Source organism: Manis pentadactyla, chromosome 2 (assembly GCF_030020395.1).
Source record: "Manis pentadactyla isolate mManPen7 chromosome 2, mManPen7.hap1, whole genome shotgun sequence".
Lineage (NCBI taxonomy): Eukaryota > Metazoa > Chordata > Mammalia > Pholidota > Manidae > Manis > Manis pentadactyla.
The window spans coordinates 211,710,139-211,727,249 of NC_080020.1; the positions used below are offsets into that span (position 1 = coordinate 211,710,139).

At 44.1% G+C, this 17,111-nt stretch overlaps 1 protein-coding gene and 1 long non-coding RNA gene across 2 annotated transcripts in view; one reads left to right on the forward strand and one right to left on the reverse strand.

The window, feature by feature from the left end:
* Positions 1–17,111, reverse strand: part of LOC130682615 (uncharacterized) — a 29,252-nt gene that overhangs the window by 6,002 nt on the left and 6,139 nt on the right. The window lies entirely within an intron of this gene.
* CAPN13 (calpain 13) overlaps positions 1–17,111 on the forward strand; it is a 55,192-nt gene that overhangs the window by 5,876 nt on the left and 32,205 nt on the right. The window contains exons 2-4 of the mRNA XM_036903616.2: positions 1,428–1,660; positions 11,397–11,475; positions 11,967–12,082. Of these exons, the coding sequence (XP_036759511.2) occupies positions 1,463–1,660; positions 11,397–11,475; positions 11,967–12,082 (393 nt within the window). The 5' untranslated portion in view covers positions 1,428–1,462. The remainder of the gene's footprint in view (positions 1–1,427; positions 1,661–11,396; positions 11,476–11,966; positions 12,083–17,111) is intronic.

Genomic DNA, 17,111 nt, shown 5'->3' on the forward strand with positions numbered 1-17,111 from the left:
AGCCCTGGTCAAAGAAGTTTGAAAAGCACTATTCCGAGGGCTAAGGAGGTTCATCAAGTCCTACAACTGCTAATGTGCGGATTCAGGATTCAGTTTCAAGTCTGTTTGCCTTGAGATAGAGGACATGATGGATATTTTGGTAAATGGTATCAGTTACAACCCTATGGCTTCTGATAAGAAAGGCCAGAATTCCATGGTGTTTCTTTAGGGAAATTAGGGTACCAAATTTAATGAGTGTCTACTATATGGCACTCTGCTTGGTAAGTCAGGTCTAACTTCATTTAATACCACAACAAACACTCTGAGTGTGGTATAACTAATGTGTTCAGGTGGAGAAGCAGGTTCACAGGCTTGAGTAGGAACTCAATATTGTAGAACTGGTAGGTAGGTGGTGAGAGCAGAAAGCAAATTTCAAAACCCATTTAATTGTTTGCTGTACAACCTTTTCTTTTTCCTTCCCCTCATCCTCAGTCCTCACGTCCATATTCAATTCATCATCAAATCCTATTGGTTCCACCTATAAAATGACTCTGGAATCTCTCTACCATTTTCAATACTAATGCTTTGACACTCTCTTTCCCGTGGGCAAATGCAGCACCCTCCTAGCCTCCCCTCTGTCTCAGTCCCTACCCATCCCCTCCATGTGACTTCCAACTTGTTCCACAATCCTATACACAGAGCTATCATGACCCGCCTCTTCTATGGGCCTGCCATGCTTGCAGGGTGGAGAGCACGTCACAGTCCAGCTTTCCAACCTACTTTCTGGGCCATCTGGGCCAACACCCCCTATTCCCAGCCCCAACCCACTCCCTTTCCAGTCCAACCCCTTGGCCTCCAGGTACTTGCCTCTCAGGGCACCTGGAGGGATTTTTTTTTTATCCTCCCACCAGATCATCATGCAGCAAAATCTCCTTCCTCCGAAGCCCAGTTGAAATGTCACTGCCTGTGGGAGAGTCATCCCAGACTCTCCTTGGCAGCTCACCACTCCTCTTTGTATCCACAGGACTTTGTACATGTTTTTAATGACAGTTTCTATTAAGGATAGCTAGCTGTTGAAATGTCTAATCTATCTTTCCCACTTGATAATGAGCCCCTAAGGGGTAAGGGTCATGTTGTATTTATTTTTGGATTGCCAGCATTCAGAAGAGTGCCTGGCACAAAGTCAGTACTCAATAAATGTTCATTAATGTAAAATACCCCCATGGCCCCCCATGCACATTAGCTACCGAGAAGCTGTTCAGTATAGCCGATTGGAAACTGAAGTGGAAGGAAGGATGCATGAGCTCTAGTCCAGGCTCGCCCCCAGCGGGCTGTGTCACCAGGGACAGCACTGATCTGGGCCTCCGTCCCTCCCTTTCGGAGGGGAGGACACCTGAGAGGTCACATCCAATGAGCTCATCCTTACAAATGTCTCTTTTTCTCAACAGGAGGAAAAGACCTTCAGCCCCTTCTAAGGAGAATCATGGCATACAACCAGGATCCTCCGGCTGAGACCCCCGTCATCAAGTTCAAGGGCCAAGACTTCAGCTTCTTGCGGGATTACTGCCTAAGCAGAGGCCTGCTATTTGAGGATGAGACATTCCCTGCTGAGACTTCCTCCATAGGTCTGGGGCTTCTCAAGGGCCACAACCTCTCCCACCTGAAGTGGAAGCGGCCACAGGTGAGTGAGCCCCCCAGGAGCACACCCAGCCCCTGGGCCTTCTGAGATGCCCACCGTGGTACCTCCCACTGGAGGAAGTATGGGCCTGAGGCCTGGCTCTCAGGGAGAGCCCAAACCAAGTGGTGGAGGATGAAATCCACCTGGTCCCTTGGCAACAGCATTGTACCCTCAGTGAGGTGGAAAGACCCCTGGGTCCTAACCCGGTTCAAACACCGAGCACATCCCTAGCTTACGTGCCTTGGTATTCTCGTCTGAAACTCTGGAAGCTGTGGGTCTGAAGACGGTAGTAGTTGGTCTCCAGGGGCTCTTCCGTCTCCGTAACTCAGCCCCCCATCATCTCTGTCACTTTTTATTCTCTTCGGGTATCACCATCTTTATCTTCTTTTCTCTTTTCATGGCAGAATTTACTCAAAGGGAAAATGTCATATCAGGCACTTATACAGTAGGATGAATTTAAATAATCACCTTGCCTCTCTCATTTATATTTGTATTTTCAATCTCGTAAAGGCTTGATAACCTAAAAAGGAATTTCAGACATCAGCTGTAAAATTAGGGAGATATTTCACGTCAAGTTTCAAACGCCCCTGGATCCCTCCCTCCCAACAGATGGCCATTTTTTCCACTTTGCAGCAAGGAGCCCTGGTGGTGGGTTTTCTAGAACTATCTGTTTCAGGGCATGAAGCTCCAAGAGAAATTAGCTCATTCAATATCCTCATAGTCTCATCAGGGTAACTGTTGATGCAAAGGACCCAGGTAAGGATCCTGATACCCAAACCTCCTGTTCATACTTCCAAAAGCATCCAGCAGATCTAGAACAGGAGAAAATAATGTAACACCTAGTGAGCTCATTACTGTAATACCAGAAAGGGTTAACTGAGCACAGATTAAGTGTCAAGCACTCTACTGAGCACTTTCAATAAATACAGTTTAGGTTATGCAGAAAAGGTATTTTCTGCTGACATAGAACTCTGGAGGTGCCAACTCTTGCCCTAACTTTGGACTGATTTGTAGTTTGGGGAAGGGAAGGGTTAGTGGGGATCAAATGGGGCTCAGGATGTTGCTTAAAGATGGGGTACTTCAGCCATCCATGGTCTATCTTAGTAGCCAGAGGCAGTAAGTCCCCCAACAGTGACTCTGTTCATCTGGCCTTTGCCTCCTAAGGAGAGCTGAACAGAGAACTCTATTTAAAGTTTGGAAGGGTTATATTTTTTCCCTTTATTTTTAGAAGCTGAGATTCTTTTAGAAAGTGTTTGGTTTTGTTTTTTCACAAGGTGCTAAGTTACAGATGAGACCATATTTATAGTGTTGAAGAATTTATAACATCTCTATTTAGAAAGGGTTGAAAGTTTCTTATTATCTAATTCCAGCAACATCCCAGTTTATGTCTTTTGGGGGCAAGGAGAAACTGAGGCAAACAAGTGAAACGACTTAGGCAGAATCCTGCCCGGAATCTGAAACAGGGGCAGCCAGGGCCAAACACGTTTTACTCTTGTTCCTCTTCTCAGCCAAAAGCTTCCCCAGACTCTACTAGGGGTCACATTGCATTGAGCACTTCCTTTAAAATGTTTATGTGGCCATGCCATATTTCTTTGCATTCTTTATCACAACTGGCAGACCTTACATTTGTATAGTATTTTCCATAGTTCTCCAGATGTCTTCTCTCCCTTTGTCCCCCTTGTTTTTCCCAATCTTACAAGAAAGAAAACAGGTTTAGGAGAAGTGGTGTAACCTGCACGAGGTGACAGTAAGGGAAAGATCTGGAGTTCAAATGGAGATTCCTGACTCCACATGCTGCACTTTTCCTCACAGGGGATTGTGTGCCCAGTGGGACTCTGTTAGGATTTGGGTGGATGAGTGAGTGAATGAATGAATGAATGAATGACTATCTCCAGGGCTTGGCGTGGGTTCCGAGCTCCATGAGTGCAGTAGAGGAGCCCTGGTTTGACCTGCTTTGCAAGTAGGATGGTGGAAGAGAAAGCTGGTGTACTCACTTCAGCACGGTGACATCCTTACAGCTGTGGCTGCAGACGCCTTGGGAGGGAAGCCACAGCCACATGGCCCAGCCCTAGCTGTGACGGCCGAAGTGTATGCGGTGCTGACCATGCGGCGGGTGTGGCTTTAGGTGGTCTGACTCACGGAATCCTCACAGTAACGGTATGAGGAAATACTATCATTAGCCCCATTTTACAGATGAGAAACAGAACAGAGTTAAGTGACCTGCTTCAAGTGGTAGAGCTGGGTGCCTGGATCTAAGATCTGTGCTCCTAATACCACACTATATTGCCTCCCATAAGGCCTCTTCATAAGCTCCTGGTGTATTCTGGGCTCCTGGTTGCCAGTAGTACTTTGTGCACCAATAGAATCTTCTACCCTGTTTGGGTAACCAGGAATCACTCACTCTACCTTCTGCCCTTCTTTCTACTTTTTAGGTGAAAAATCATGAGGGTAAAAATGAAATATTATCCTTGGACTTCACATGATGACTTTAAGGACTAAATTAGGATATAGCTAGAACAGTGTGCAATCCATTCTGAGCACCTACTAAACAGCTATTGTTGCTGTGATTAATTTGGGAGGGATGGCAGAAGGTAGCGGCCTCAGGGGATAACCTTTTGGATTACTCGGGCTTTCACAGTCTAGTCATCACAGCATCAGCCCCCAGCTAGTTTCAGCAAATGCTTTCATGGAGAAATGTAGGTCAGAGGAAACCATCTGGGGAGGCAGGGAGAGCCGGCAGGAAATGCGGACACTCCCTGGTACTCATCCAGCTTGGTAGGTACAAGGACAGGCCAAGAGTCACGGCTGTGACACTAGGCTCAGCTTGCTATGAGAAAAGTTGTTTCGTGTCCCATCTCTCTCTCTCTCTCTCTCTCTCTCTCTCTCTCTCTCTCTCTCTCTCTCTCTCGTCTTCCCTCCCTCTAACAATTAGCCTAATCCATTTTGCTGCTGAAACTTGGAAGTAGAAACCCCTTTATATCTTGGTTCGCTCAGCTTTTCTCTATTAAAGAAACTTTCAGCCCACCCCACACACTCCCTCTACCAGCAGGCCATGCATTGGCCAGTGACTGTGCGCTGAGCAGACAGCACCCAACTGGTGGGACCCAAGTCCTCACCAGCCTCGATGCTTCCTGTAACCCCCATCTCAGCAAAAAACAGTGCTGAGAATTACACCTATACATGGAGTATCTAGGGATATTTCTCTGAACTAATTTTGGTGTTAGAGTGACTTTTAGAATTCTTACGTCATGGATATTAAGAAATCCTATTATCAAGCATGTACATGTTTTAGGTATTGATCTAAGCACTCTACATACAATATTTCATTTAATTATCATAACAGGCCTGAGAGGTAGATGACATTTTTATTTTCAGTCAATAAAGCAGGGCTGTGCTAGAGAACTCTATGATGATGGAAATGTTCTCACTGCACTATTCAATACAGTAGCCACTAGTCACATGTGGCTCTTGGGTGCTTAGAACTCTGGTTAATGCAACTGAGGGACTGAGGTTTTAATTTAATTAATTTAAAGTGGCGGAATATGACTTGTGACTACCACATTGGACAGCACAGAATTGCTGATACAGATTTTCACAGCAGAGTCACCACTGTGTATCAGACTGAGACACTGAAATTTCATCTTTGTACCCATTCTTTAGCCAAAAACATTTCACTTCTCAACTGAAGAATGAGTGTGGACCCCAAACCTGCTGTCTGTTGGGTGTTCAGAGTTCAGTACCCAGTTCCTTGGGGATAGTGGTCTGTGGCCACCCCAGAGTGAAACATTACCTACCTGGGCAACAACTTACAGGGCAGAGTTCCTGAAAAGATCAGTCACTGGGAATGATTCATCTGGGACCAAAATAAGTTCTTCAGAAAAGGAAGGTGCTAACCAAGTGGGGATATGGGTATAGGTCATGAAGGCAACAGGTTGCAAAGGGGACAGAAAGTGAACATGCCAACAGCCCATTGCCATTGAGCTGAGGGACTTTGGTGCCAATACAGCAAAGTTGTCTAGTAAAAATAGAAAGGGGAGTGGCACTGCACCTGGTCCAGCCTGAACTCTGGCCTCCCTCTCCACACATTTAGCCTCTGTCTGAATGCCAAGTTGCTGAACCTGGTGCTCCCTCCTCCAAGAGCAGCGTGCTGTCTAGGGAAGTATGAGAGCAGCCTTTGAAAAGAATGCAGGAATCGCTGTCCAAAACACACAGACTGATGTCACATTGGAGGAGATACCTCCAGAGACAACTTCAGGAGAGTACCTGGTTTGGTACTATCCCAAGAGGGTATTTTCTAAGATGTCAGGGGCTGTCGTACTACTTCTGGCATAACCAGAGCTTGCCCCAAATTCTGCCTTGAGAAAGGGCTCCACCGTCCAGAACGAAGTCATTGAGATTACTTAGACTGACTATTGCTGATGGTTTTTGTCTTAGCATTCTCCAGAGAAACAGAACCAATAAGAGATAGATAGATATAGATATGGATACAGATATAGATATAGATATGGATGTAGATATAATCGAACATCACTGATAGGAAATATATAGATGTGTCCTATTGATGTATTTATTATGAGGAATTGGCTCACTTGATTATGGAGGCTGAGAAGCCCCATGATCTGCCCTCTGTAAGCCAGAGACCCAGGAAAGCCAGTGGTGTAGTTTAGTCTGAGCAGAAAGGCCTGAGAACAGGATGGGGGCAGGCGGGTGGGAGGGGCAGGGCACACGATGGTGTAATTCGCCGTCCAAGAACAGACAACCAGTGTTGGGCCCAACTCAGTGGTCTGGCAAAGAAGGGGCCAGTTCTCCCTTCCTCTGCCTTTTGTTCTATTCAGGCCTTCAGCGGATTGGATGGTGGTCATCCACACTGGGGAGGGCAACTTGCTTTACTGAGTCCACTGGTTGAAGGGCTAATCTCATCTGGAAACACCCTTACAGACACTTAGAAATAATATTTAGCCAAATATCCGGGCACCCCATGATCCAGTCAAGCTGACACAGTTAACCATCATGGCTTCCTTCTGTGCAAATGATGTTTGGGAGCCCTCAGAGGGCCGGTCCATGTCACAGAATCAGAAAACACTGACTCCAAGAGGCCCCTACCTGCTGGTCTGGCCAGTGAGGAGGGGCTGGGCACTATGGAGCCAGATTGCCTGGTTCACAGCCTGCTTCCTGTGTGATCTGCAATAAATTGCTCAGCCTCTCTGAACCTGCTCCCTTGCCATGATGGGGCCTCAGAACTGTCTGAGTTATTGTGTAATTCCTGAACTCTACCCATGGCTCACTTTCTAAATCTAAACTGTGGGGGGGTGGCATCCAGCAGTCTCTATGTCTGCGAAGCTCTAGACGATTCTGAGTCACATTCTGGGTGGAGATGCTGCCTGCTGCCAGGCTTACCACGCTCACTTCACTGCCCTGGTGTGCCCAGCCCACCTGGTGACAGGGGACCTGCCCAGAGCCTGAGCATTTCCATTTTCCCAGCCATCTTTACCTGTTTTCTCTATGTGCCTTGTTCCAGGAAGTCAGCCCAGCAGACTAAAACTCTTCTGGGTCTAATTTCCATCTCTTCCTGCCTTTGCTCTTTCTGGATCTTCCAGCCCCCATCTAAAGCCCCGGGTGGGGAAGACAGGCTGCTCAAGAGGACATGAGACATAGATGCTGGTTTTGTGCCCAACTTTGCTGTAAACGATTCCAGTGTTTACCCATGAACTTGATTTGACTCTTGATTTTTTTATTTGAAATATTTGCTATTTAATTTTCACAACATTAAAATATCTTTCTGTTCCTCACCAGCTAAAATTCTGGGTTTTGTTAATTTCAGTTTTTATGTTTTTGGTAAGTCAGAGAAAGTTGGGCATTTATCAGATGCCTTCATGGCATTTATTAGGGTAGAAATTGTTTTATCTTTGGCTCATGTAAATGCTATTTTATATTATTAGATATCCTGATATGAAACCATTCTGGCATCCTGCATGTCCGTGGCAAACCCTCTTGATGCTAGTGGGTTATTCTTATAACTTATTGTTGATTCATCTCCTGGGTTGTTTATCTCAGTATATTTTCATAAAACAAATGCAGACAGTACTGTCTATAAGTTTCCATGTTTTTTTCTCTCTCACGTTTGTCAACCAGGCTATGCTGTCTTCTTAAAATAAATGGTGGCAGGATTCTTCTTTCTTTGTTTTTAACACTGCAACTCTAAGTGACACAGAAATTGTCTAAAGTCTCTCTAAAGCTTGAGAGAACTCAGCAGGAAAATCACGTATACTTAGAAGCCTTTACAAAGATATTAGGGAGGTATTCATTGATCATTTAAAAATACTATTCCAAGGTTATTGATCTTTTCAGATTATTTACTAACTAATCATTTATGGCCACAGTAATTTTTGTCAGAAAATCATCACTATTTTTAAATCAACAAGTATAGAATTTTACATCATGTTTTTTACAGCACTAGAACCTCATTTTTATTTATAATTTTATTTGGGTTTCTCAACTATGATTGCTAAAGGAAAGGTCTATGTAACCCTTTTCCACCTAAACAGAACAATTTATTTTCCTTATTGATCTTCCTGTTTTTCTATTTTATAATTCCCTAATTTTTATCTTTATCACTTCCTTCCACCTATATTTGTAAGGCACTTTCTGTCTTTTCTAATATCTGTGAGTTGAGTGTTTGATTCATGCTTTCATTCTATTTTGTTTAATCATGAAAGCATTTGAGGCTCTGGGTTTGGCTATGAGTATGGAAATATTTTGAAAATATTAAAGAAGAAGGGGATCAATATTTATTGAACACTGAAACTTGTCTGATGCTGTGCTAAGTATTTCACATCCTTCCTCTTTTGTAAAATGGAAAGACTGCTGCTCTGCGAGGGTGTTGGGAGATGATTTGTGAGCAAAGCACCAGCCCTCCGCAAGGGTTTTATGATGGCAGTTAGTGCTCTGATTGCTTTATCATTTGAGTCTCCCATTTTAAATATGAGAATGCTGAGGCTCACCAAAGTAAAGGAAGTTGCTCAAGGTCACCCAGGGAGAGGGTGCAGGGCAGGATTCTACCTGAACTGACTCTAGAGCACACCCAGCCCTCCTCTGCCCATCCCTGGAGGGAAGCCAGGAGCAAACACTGAGCAGAGTGGCAGCTATGGGGAGGTCAGAAAAGCTGAGCAAAGTTGTCTCTGTTCCTGGTCCAAAACCCCCCCACAATGCCTGCACCCTCTTTTTTAATTCTCGTGAGTGGAACATCTGGGGCATCTGCTTGCTGACAGCAGGTCTCCATTGAGCGCTTTACTTCCTTTTCCAGTAGAGAGCAGGGGGACAGTTAGAGCCACTAAGGTGCCCCAAGCTGTTCTGAAGCTGTGAGGATCGCTCCCTCCATGGTCCTGCGTAAAGTTCTGCCCTGCTTGCTTGTGCTGGGGGAGACCCCCAAGTTCTGCCCAGCCATGGCAGGGCAGAGAGTCAGGCTTGGTGCCTCTACCTCTGGAGGGCCTGGGCCTATGTATGCCACTCTTGACTGTTTGAGAAGGCCAGTCATTTGTAGAGAAAGCAATGGGAAGTGGTTGAGTGAGGTGGTTAGCCCTCACACAGGAGCTGGGCTGCTGTGTTGGCAGACATACACACCTTTGTTTGCCCCTAGGCATCTCCACAAGGAAACTGGCAGTTTACAAAGGGCTGGCAGGTCTCACAAGGCACAGGACCCCACATATTCATGGCTATTGAGCAAATAAATTCATTTCCACTTTACTGCCCTGCTCTCTGGGGATTTAATTGTCAATGTGAAAAGAAGTGATATAGGAACAATTACCCAATTATGCAAATTTGTTCATTGGGAATCCAGGAAGACTGGCACAGAGAGGATGCTGAGCCTCATCCTGTGCACTCCGAGCAGGGGGAAACCCAGAGGCTTCGAGGCTGGGGCAGGAGCCAGACCACTGGTTCAGTGTTCCCCCAGAGTGCTTGGGGACCCCCTTCAGGAGCTTTCATAGTCCTCATGTCTGCTGAGAATTCTCCAAATTCTCCCCAAACATAATGAGGTAGGGCAGGGAAATGGGATAAGGGTCATGCCATTGTAAAATCTACTTACCCTGCAAAAAGGCCTGGGCTTATTCTTTAATTTAATCTCTAGTCTGTTCTTCCTCTTCTTCCCTCCCCTTAATCAATTAAGTAACTCTGTAACCAGGATAGGAGATAGACCTCCAAAGTGTAAATGAACCTATGTGGATAAAGAATGCCGAGATCCAGACGAACACAATCACCTAATGACCCTATTCTTCAGACAAAACTTCAAAGGAATTATGAATTACCAGTATACAGCATGCCTTATGCTGACCCCTACCCAAAAGGCCCTATAAAGCCCCAAACCCCAAACCCTTAAGTGCGCCTCCCCTCTGAGGCTGCCCACACTCCCCTTTCTTTGAGTGTGTACTTTTTAAATCAAGCATTCTCACTGCTCTACTTACTGCATTTTGTTTCTGAGCTCTTCCAGTGGTAAGTGACTTTGTCACTTTACTATTTCACTTGATTTTCCAGATTTAAGCACAAGTCTTCACTCTGTCTCTGTTCTACTCCAGATAAAGGGAGGGGCTACTGAGAGCTCTGATTCAGACTTGCAAGATCCTGACACCTGAGTGACCCAGACAAGACTGGCTGTACAATCATGCTCTTTAGTAGCCTGCCTAAAAATCTCCTTTCTTTGCCTTTGGGAAGTTCTCAGAACATAGTCTCACTCCATCCAGTACTCTGCAGCTCCCCCAAACCCTGAGGTGGTAGAGACTTAGTTCCCACACCATGCAGATCCAAGCAGACCCTAGACACTAAGTGACCCTAGCTTTAGGAGTTGGAAAAAGATGTGCCCTATGCCAAGCAGGAGTTCAATAGACTTCCCTTTCTTCCCTCTGCTTTTCCTTGCTCTCTGCTACCTGCGAGGCTGCTGCCATTCCCTGCTGCTCTAGCTTTAATGAATTCCTTCCTTGCCTACACTCATCCAACTTGCTTGAGAATTCTTTCTCATTCAGAGTTAAAACCCCACCCCTGTCCAAGTTGAGGTTTTTCCTAGTGCTTCACCTAGTGCACAGGGAGAGACCTCCCCAGACAAAGCTGCCTGGCAACAACTGCAGCATGCAGAATCTCCTAGTGAACCCCTTTCTGGGACAGGCAGGTGCTATGTGTGTTAGGGGTTGGGAAAGGACTGGTGCTGAGTAACAGCTCCTGAGATGAGGTACTGGGGTCTTCTAGAGTCAGTCTGTGAGTTAGCAAAGATCTGAGTCATGGGCATCCTGTACAGCACGTAGTTGGACTTGACCCTGGAGCCCAGGATACCTACTCTGAGAAATGTCATTTCACAAGGAAAGTTTTATTATGTTTATAAAAGTTTCCTCTAATAAAGGTAGCATATTCTTTTTTTGGTTGTTTATAACCTCTTAAGAAAGCACTTTCTTTTGGGACCTGGATAGTAGATTGTCTGATGTAAAGATCCTTAGTCCTTATTTATGTTATCTCTTCATACCGTTTGCTTATGCATTTATTGCCTGTCTTTTCAGTTATATATATTCCTTTGACATCAGCCCTCCTGGTCGCAATAAAACCTAAACAATGAGGGGAACTTTCCTCGCTCAGATTTTAAGCACCTATTTAAGAATTAACCTCTATCCCTCAAAGACGAAATGAGTGATGTCTTGGACACCACACTGGGACACAGAGGAATGGATGATGTTCATGGCTTTTCTCCCTTTTTCCTAAGGATATATTAGAGGGTAGATCTGAGCCTCATTTCATCCTGGAAGGTGTGAGCAGATTTGACATCCGACAAGGAAAAGCAGGTAAGAACTCAACCTCTTCCCTTCCAGCCCTGGGAAGGGAAGGCTTCCCTTCCAGGCAGCCTGCCTGAAGTCAGCCTCCAGACAGAGGGTGGAGGACGGTGCCCACCCAGACCCACCGAGTTCTGCCCCAGCTTCTGACAAGGCAAGGAGGCACCCTCAGTGTGGCTGTGGACAGACTGTCTGCTCTCCCTCCCACAGCCTGCAAGCCAGCTCAGCAATGGGTGTGTAGAGCCATTTAGGGTGAGGAAGTATCAAAACAAGGGAGAAAAAGGGCACAGTTTATTCTGAGCACTGAGTAGAAGCATCAGCTGCTGGAAGATAGGAAGGAAAGAGCTGGCTCCAGTGGGTCCTTCCGCCACTTGTCTCTCAGACAGAAAAAAACGGTTCGTTATCCAGCAGTACAGACTCTAGTGACAAAGACCTGTGAGATGCATGGGGTGGGACTTCCAGGGGTGTCTAATAGACCTCTCTTGGCTTATTTCCCCTCACAGCGGATTGCTGGTTCCTGGCGGCACTGGGCTCCTTGACACAGAGCCCACAGCATCTGCAGAAGATCCTGATAGACCAAAGCTTTTCACACCAGTACGCAGGGATTTTCCGTTTCCGGGTATGCGCCCTGCTGGGACACTCCTTACATGGGGTTCTCTGTGAGACAGGGAGAATATTCTTACATATTATCAGGGTCTGGTAGCCTGAGATCGGAGAGTCACTTATGAGTTAGTTACTCTGCCTACCTCCAGAAAAGGCTTTGAGTTCTTGATCTGACAACACATAGGGGAGATGAAGGTTAAAGTATTTTCTTGTAAATAAAAAGGAATGAAAGAAACAATCAGCCAAAAAAACCAAAAAAAAAGTCTGTGATCAAGAACCTTGCACATCACTGAGCTTTTGTCTCTGTCTGTTCCTATGTTAAATCCTGCTATTTTGATTACAGTAGCTCTAGAGTAAGGAGCAATGTCTGGTAGAATAAGTTCTCCATTATTCGTCATTCTTTCCTCAAAAATATCTCCATAATTCTTGCACATTCTTTGAAGAGAATTTTTAAATCATTGTGTCTAATTAAAAAGAGAAGGCACTGTGACACAGAGTGCAGCAGCATTAAATTTATGTATCAATTTGGAAAAATTACATTTTTATTATTTTAATTACTCCTTTCCAGAAACGTGGTATATCTTTCCATTTATTCAGGACTAGTTTTATGCCCTTCAATAAAATGTTATAGTTATGTTTTCATATTGGTACCATAGCCATCCTGATCAATGTATTCTCAACTATTTTATAAGTTTGTAACTAAGGTGAATGAGATTTTCCCCAAACTAGATCTTGCTGGAAAGAGGGAAAGTACTCTTTGTTATATATTGAATCTAACCATCTTACAAAATGCCTTTATTAGTTTTAGTCTTTTTCTCTAGTAGAGTCTGGATTTTTTAGTTGCCTAATATACTCTGCAAATAAAGATAATTTTATCTCTTTTAATATTTATAGAACTTATTTTGCTCTTTTGCCTTGTTGCATTAGTTAAAACGTCACTATTTTGAATAAGAGTGGCAGGAGCAAAGCCCTGTCTTCTCTTGATTTTAGTAACTTCTCTACTCTGCCGTTCTTTTAATACTGCTGGTTCAATTTGCTAAAACTTTTATTAGAATTTTTGCATCTATATCACAGGCAGAATTTGTTTTAGTTATTTATGTTATTTTTATCATGTTTGAGTTATGCTAGCTTTTAAAAATGAACCTATTGAGCTTTATATACTTTGATGTGAAATAATTCAGGTAATGATTGTTAATCATATATTATCTGTTCTTTGAAAGTAAAATAGACAATATTTAAATCATCTGGACCTGCTTCTTTTTTAAATGTGATTTCCCTAATTTTCCAATGTGTTCAATAGCTGTTGATCTGCTTGGGTCTGTTATTCCTTCTGGAGTTAATTCTTGAAATGTATATTTCACCAAGAAAACCAACTCTTTCTTACATAGTTCTGTATTTATTGACCAAAAGTTGTTTATGTGAGTTTCTGAAAATTCATTTAATTTATTCTAATCTCTGATTAAATCTACTTTGTCAATCCCTGTGTTGTATTTTTATTTTTCCTTTTTTCCTTAAATCAATCTGTTGTAGTAGTTTTTTAACAAATCAACTTTTGATTTCCTTTTGGGGTTTTGTTTCCTATATAATTAACTTCAATTTATGTTTATTAATTCCTGTGTTATTGTACTTCCTGTGTACACTTGATATTCTTTATTTAATGATAAAAGCTTTTAAGACTATAAATTTTCCTCTCAGATTTATATTTATAGGTTTTGATATAAAATGTCTTCTTTGATTAATTTTAAGATAATATGTTTTTAGTTTCAAGTTTTGCAGGCAATCTCTTTTGGTGGTAAGGTTTTTGATTTATTGTATTATGATTTGAGAATGAAATTCATAAAATCTCTACATTTGGAGAAAATATTTAAAGGTTTATTTATGAGCAAGTCCACAACAATTTTTGTAAAAAATGCTTCATGGACATATGAGAAGTATATCTTTTATCCAATGGTCACAAGTTTTATATATAGAATCAAGCTTTCTGATTTTCGGATAATCTTATCTGCAATTGTCTCTTTTATCTTGGCTTATTTTTTGTCAGCTTGATTTGTCAAATTCTAAAAGAATTGTATTGATATTCTTCTCCAAAGTTATAGTTGCCAGGTTCCTGTAAGATTTCAAATGTTCTGGCTTTGTACTTTCCCTGCTATATTCTTTGGTGCCTCTTCAGAGGTTTTATGTTCTTGCTCTCTGGTTGTTGGGATAAAGCTTACACAATATCCCTCTTTGTTATATTTAACACTTTGAGCCTTGGACTCCTCTTTATCTGGTATTAAACTGCCACTCCAGCCTCCTGATATTTACAGTTCCCTGTTATAGCTCTTCTCATCCCTTCATTATCAGTTTCATTTTCACTATGTCTCTTATTCAAAGCATATTTAAAACTTATTGCTCATCATTGTTTCTTTCATCTTTCATGTTCCCTTAAAATTCTTGTTTTAATTTCTTCCTCTTTAGGGTAGGAGTAGTTCCTCAAATAAATTCATCAAATTACATGAGTGTTTTCCATTTGCTCTTACTTAAGAATGATGTTTCACTTGTACCACATCCCCTTCCCTTGAAAGCTTGTAAATGTTATTCCTTTGTCTTGTAGCTTCTAATGTTGCAGAAGAAAAATCCAATGCTAATCTGTGTTCTTGACTTTGTATGCATCATGTTCTTTCAAACTGCCAGCTGGTAAGAAGCTCCCTCTCTCCTTAGTGTTCAGAAATTTCTCTGGAAGGTGTTCAGTTGGGTGCCTTCTTAAAATTAATCTTGCCTGAAATTCAATGAGCCTTTTCCTTCTGAAGTCCTACTTCCTTGTTCTATTCAGCTAAGTTTCTCTTTTATTTCTGGGTGTCTCCTTTATCCTGTTCTCTCCTCCTGAAGTCCAACTATTTGCATGGTAGGTCTTCTAACAAGTGCCCGGGTAATGCTGCTTCTGGTCCAAGGATCACACTGAGCAGTGAGGTGGAGGATGCAGGGCTCCTGTGTCTGAGCTCACCTCAGGGTGGCATGTGTTGGTGGAGTGACAGGTGGTTAGGACAACTTGAGGCCCAGGCAGGACATGCTCAGCCCTTCTGGGTGGCAAAGAAATTTCCACAGTTCTCCAGAAATAGCTGGAGTGCTCACCTCCATACATCTCTTCTTATCACTCTGAGTGTGGACACTGCTCTCTAGAAAGAGCCTGATGCCTGGGCATCTTGGATGCTTTGCCCCAAACACTTTCCCCCAGGCACTTGGGTGTAGGCAAATGGCACCAGCATGCTTCCTGGAGGGCACAGACATCATCCAGATGCCAGCCCTCCCCACCCAGAGAGGAAATGCAGACTGGCGGTCTCCTTGACCACCAGTCGGGCCATTTGCATCCTTTCTAGGAATGAGGGCCCTGTCTAGTGTTCCCTTTGTATAGGGAGAGCAAATGTGGTTAGCATTACTGGTGTGAGAAGATTGGGGTGAGCGTGACTTCTGAGGGGAAACCAGCCAGAGGAGTTTATTCAAGCCAGGACTCCCTCATTCTTAACTGCCTGCTGTGCACCAGGCACTATCCTAGGTGCTGAACAAAAAGGCTATTAAGAAGTTCCTACTTTCCAAACTAGGATCTCACTTTCAGTCTCATCTGACCCCGGTCATAGACCTATGGGGTAGTTTTTACTCTTACCACCATTTAACAGATAAGGAAACTGAGTCACAGAGAATTAAGTGTCTCACCCAGTGTGTGCTGCTTAGGGAACTAAAGGCAAAACCAGGGCTCAGGCATAGTTCCACGGACTGGACACTGTTTAGTGCACTTTTCTATCCCATTGAAACTGCACTGCAGATGGGGCTGTCCTCCCAGTACCCCACATCTAGCTTTTCCTGGTGCTCCCGATGTGTTTCATGACCTCCCTCCGAAGAACACCTCACCCACCTATGCATCATACTACTACACCAGGGACTCAGATCCTCAGCTGTGCAAGACCCAGCTGCATTGCACTGGCTCATTAATGATGGAAAACATCTTTGCTTTGTCTCCACTGACATTTCTGTCTCAGTCTCCCTGTCTACTTTGAAAGCATGTCCTCAGCTGGATGCAACAGCCCAACACCTGGGATATCAATTGTGGGAAAGGCCATGTGGATGGTTTTTTCATCACCACTGAGCAGATGATAGATCACACCCACCCAGGACTCACTTGTTCTTAGTGGCCTACTGGGCACCAGGCACTTTCCTAGGTGCTGAACAAAAAGGCGAGCCCACCTGTCACAGACTTGCCTTTGTCGAGGCCCAGGCCTGAAGCTGGAGGCCCTGATGCTTATCCAGCATGGGGAGACCAGCAAAGAACCTCCAAAAGGCTGGCTTTGATACAAGTTTTCCTCATTTGGCGATGTCCCCAGGTGAACCATTAAGAGTCGAATGTTGAAGACTGAAACAGTCTGTTTTGGAGAGAAACATCTGGTTCGTTTGTGCTCTTAGCAGAAACAGTGCCAACCAGTTCCATTTCTGCTGCTCTGATGGCAGCCGCTTGATGTGAGGAGAGGAGGGCCAGAGTGAGGCTGTAACCACTTGGTCCTTGTGAGCGATCCTCGTCCTTCAGCCTCCAGGCCTTTGCTTACACTCTCCCTGCCATCTGGGATGCCTTTCCTGTCTCCTAATCACCTACTTAAACCCTGCGTCCTCCCTCCAGCCCCTGGCCTCCAGCAGGCGCTCCCTCCCCATTACAGCACTCTGTAGCCACTGTCCTCCATTGTTGTTTGGCATCTGGTCCACCTACTGCCATTTTGCATATAAGATGTGCCGGAATCTCATGTGTGTCTGAAGCTCACAAAAGACTTGCCGAAGTGAGGCCAGAGTTAGTGGCAAAGTCAAACGAGAACCCAGGTCTCCTCCCTCCATGTATTTTCCTTGATTAACTCTATGTGTGACTCATTGGTCTGTGGAGATTACACACTGGTCCCCTGTCCGCCAGCCTGGGCTGGGATTTTTTTCTGCATAGTGTTCACTGTTGCCCTGTGGAGGTCATGTGGTGACAGTGGTTATCTTTTGGTGTGGGTGGGGGGTCCAAGAGCTCCCTCCTGCCCCAACTC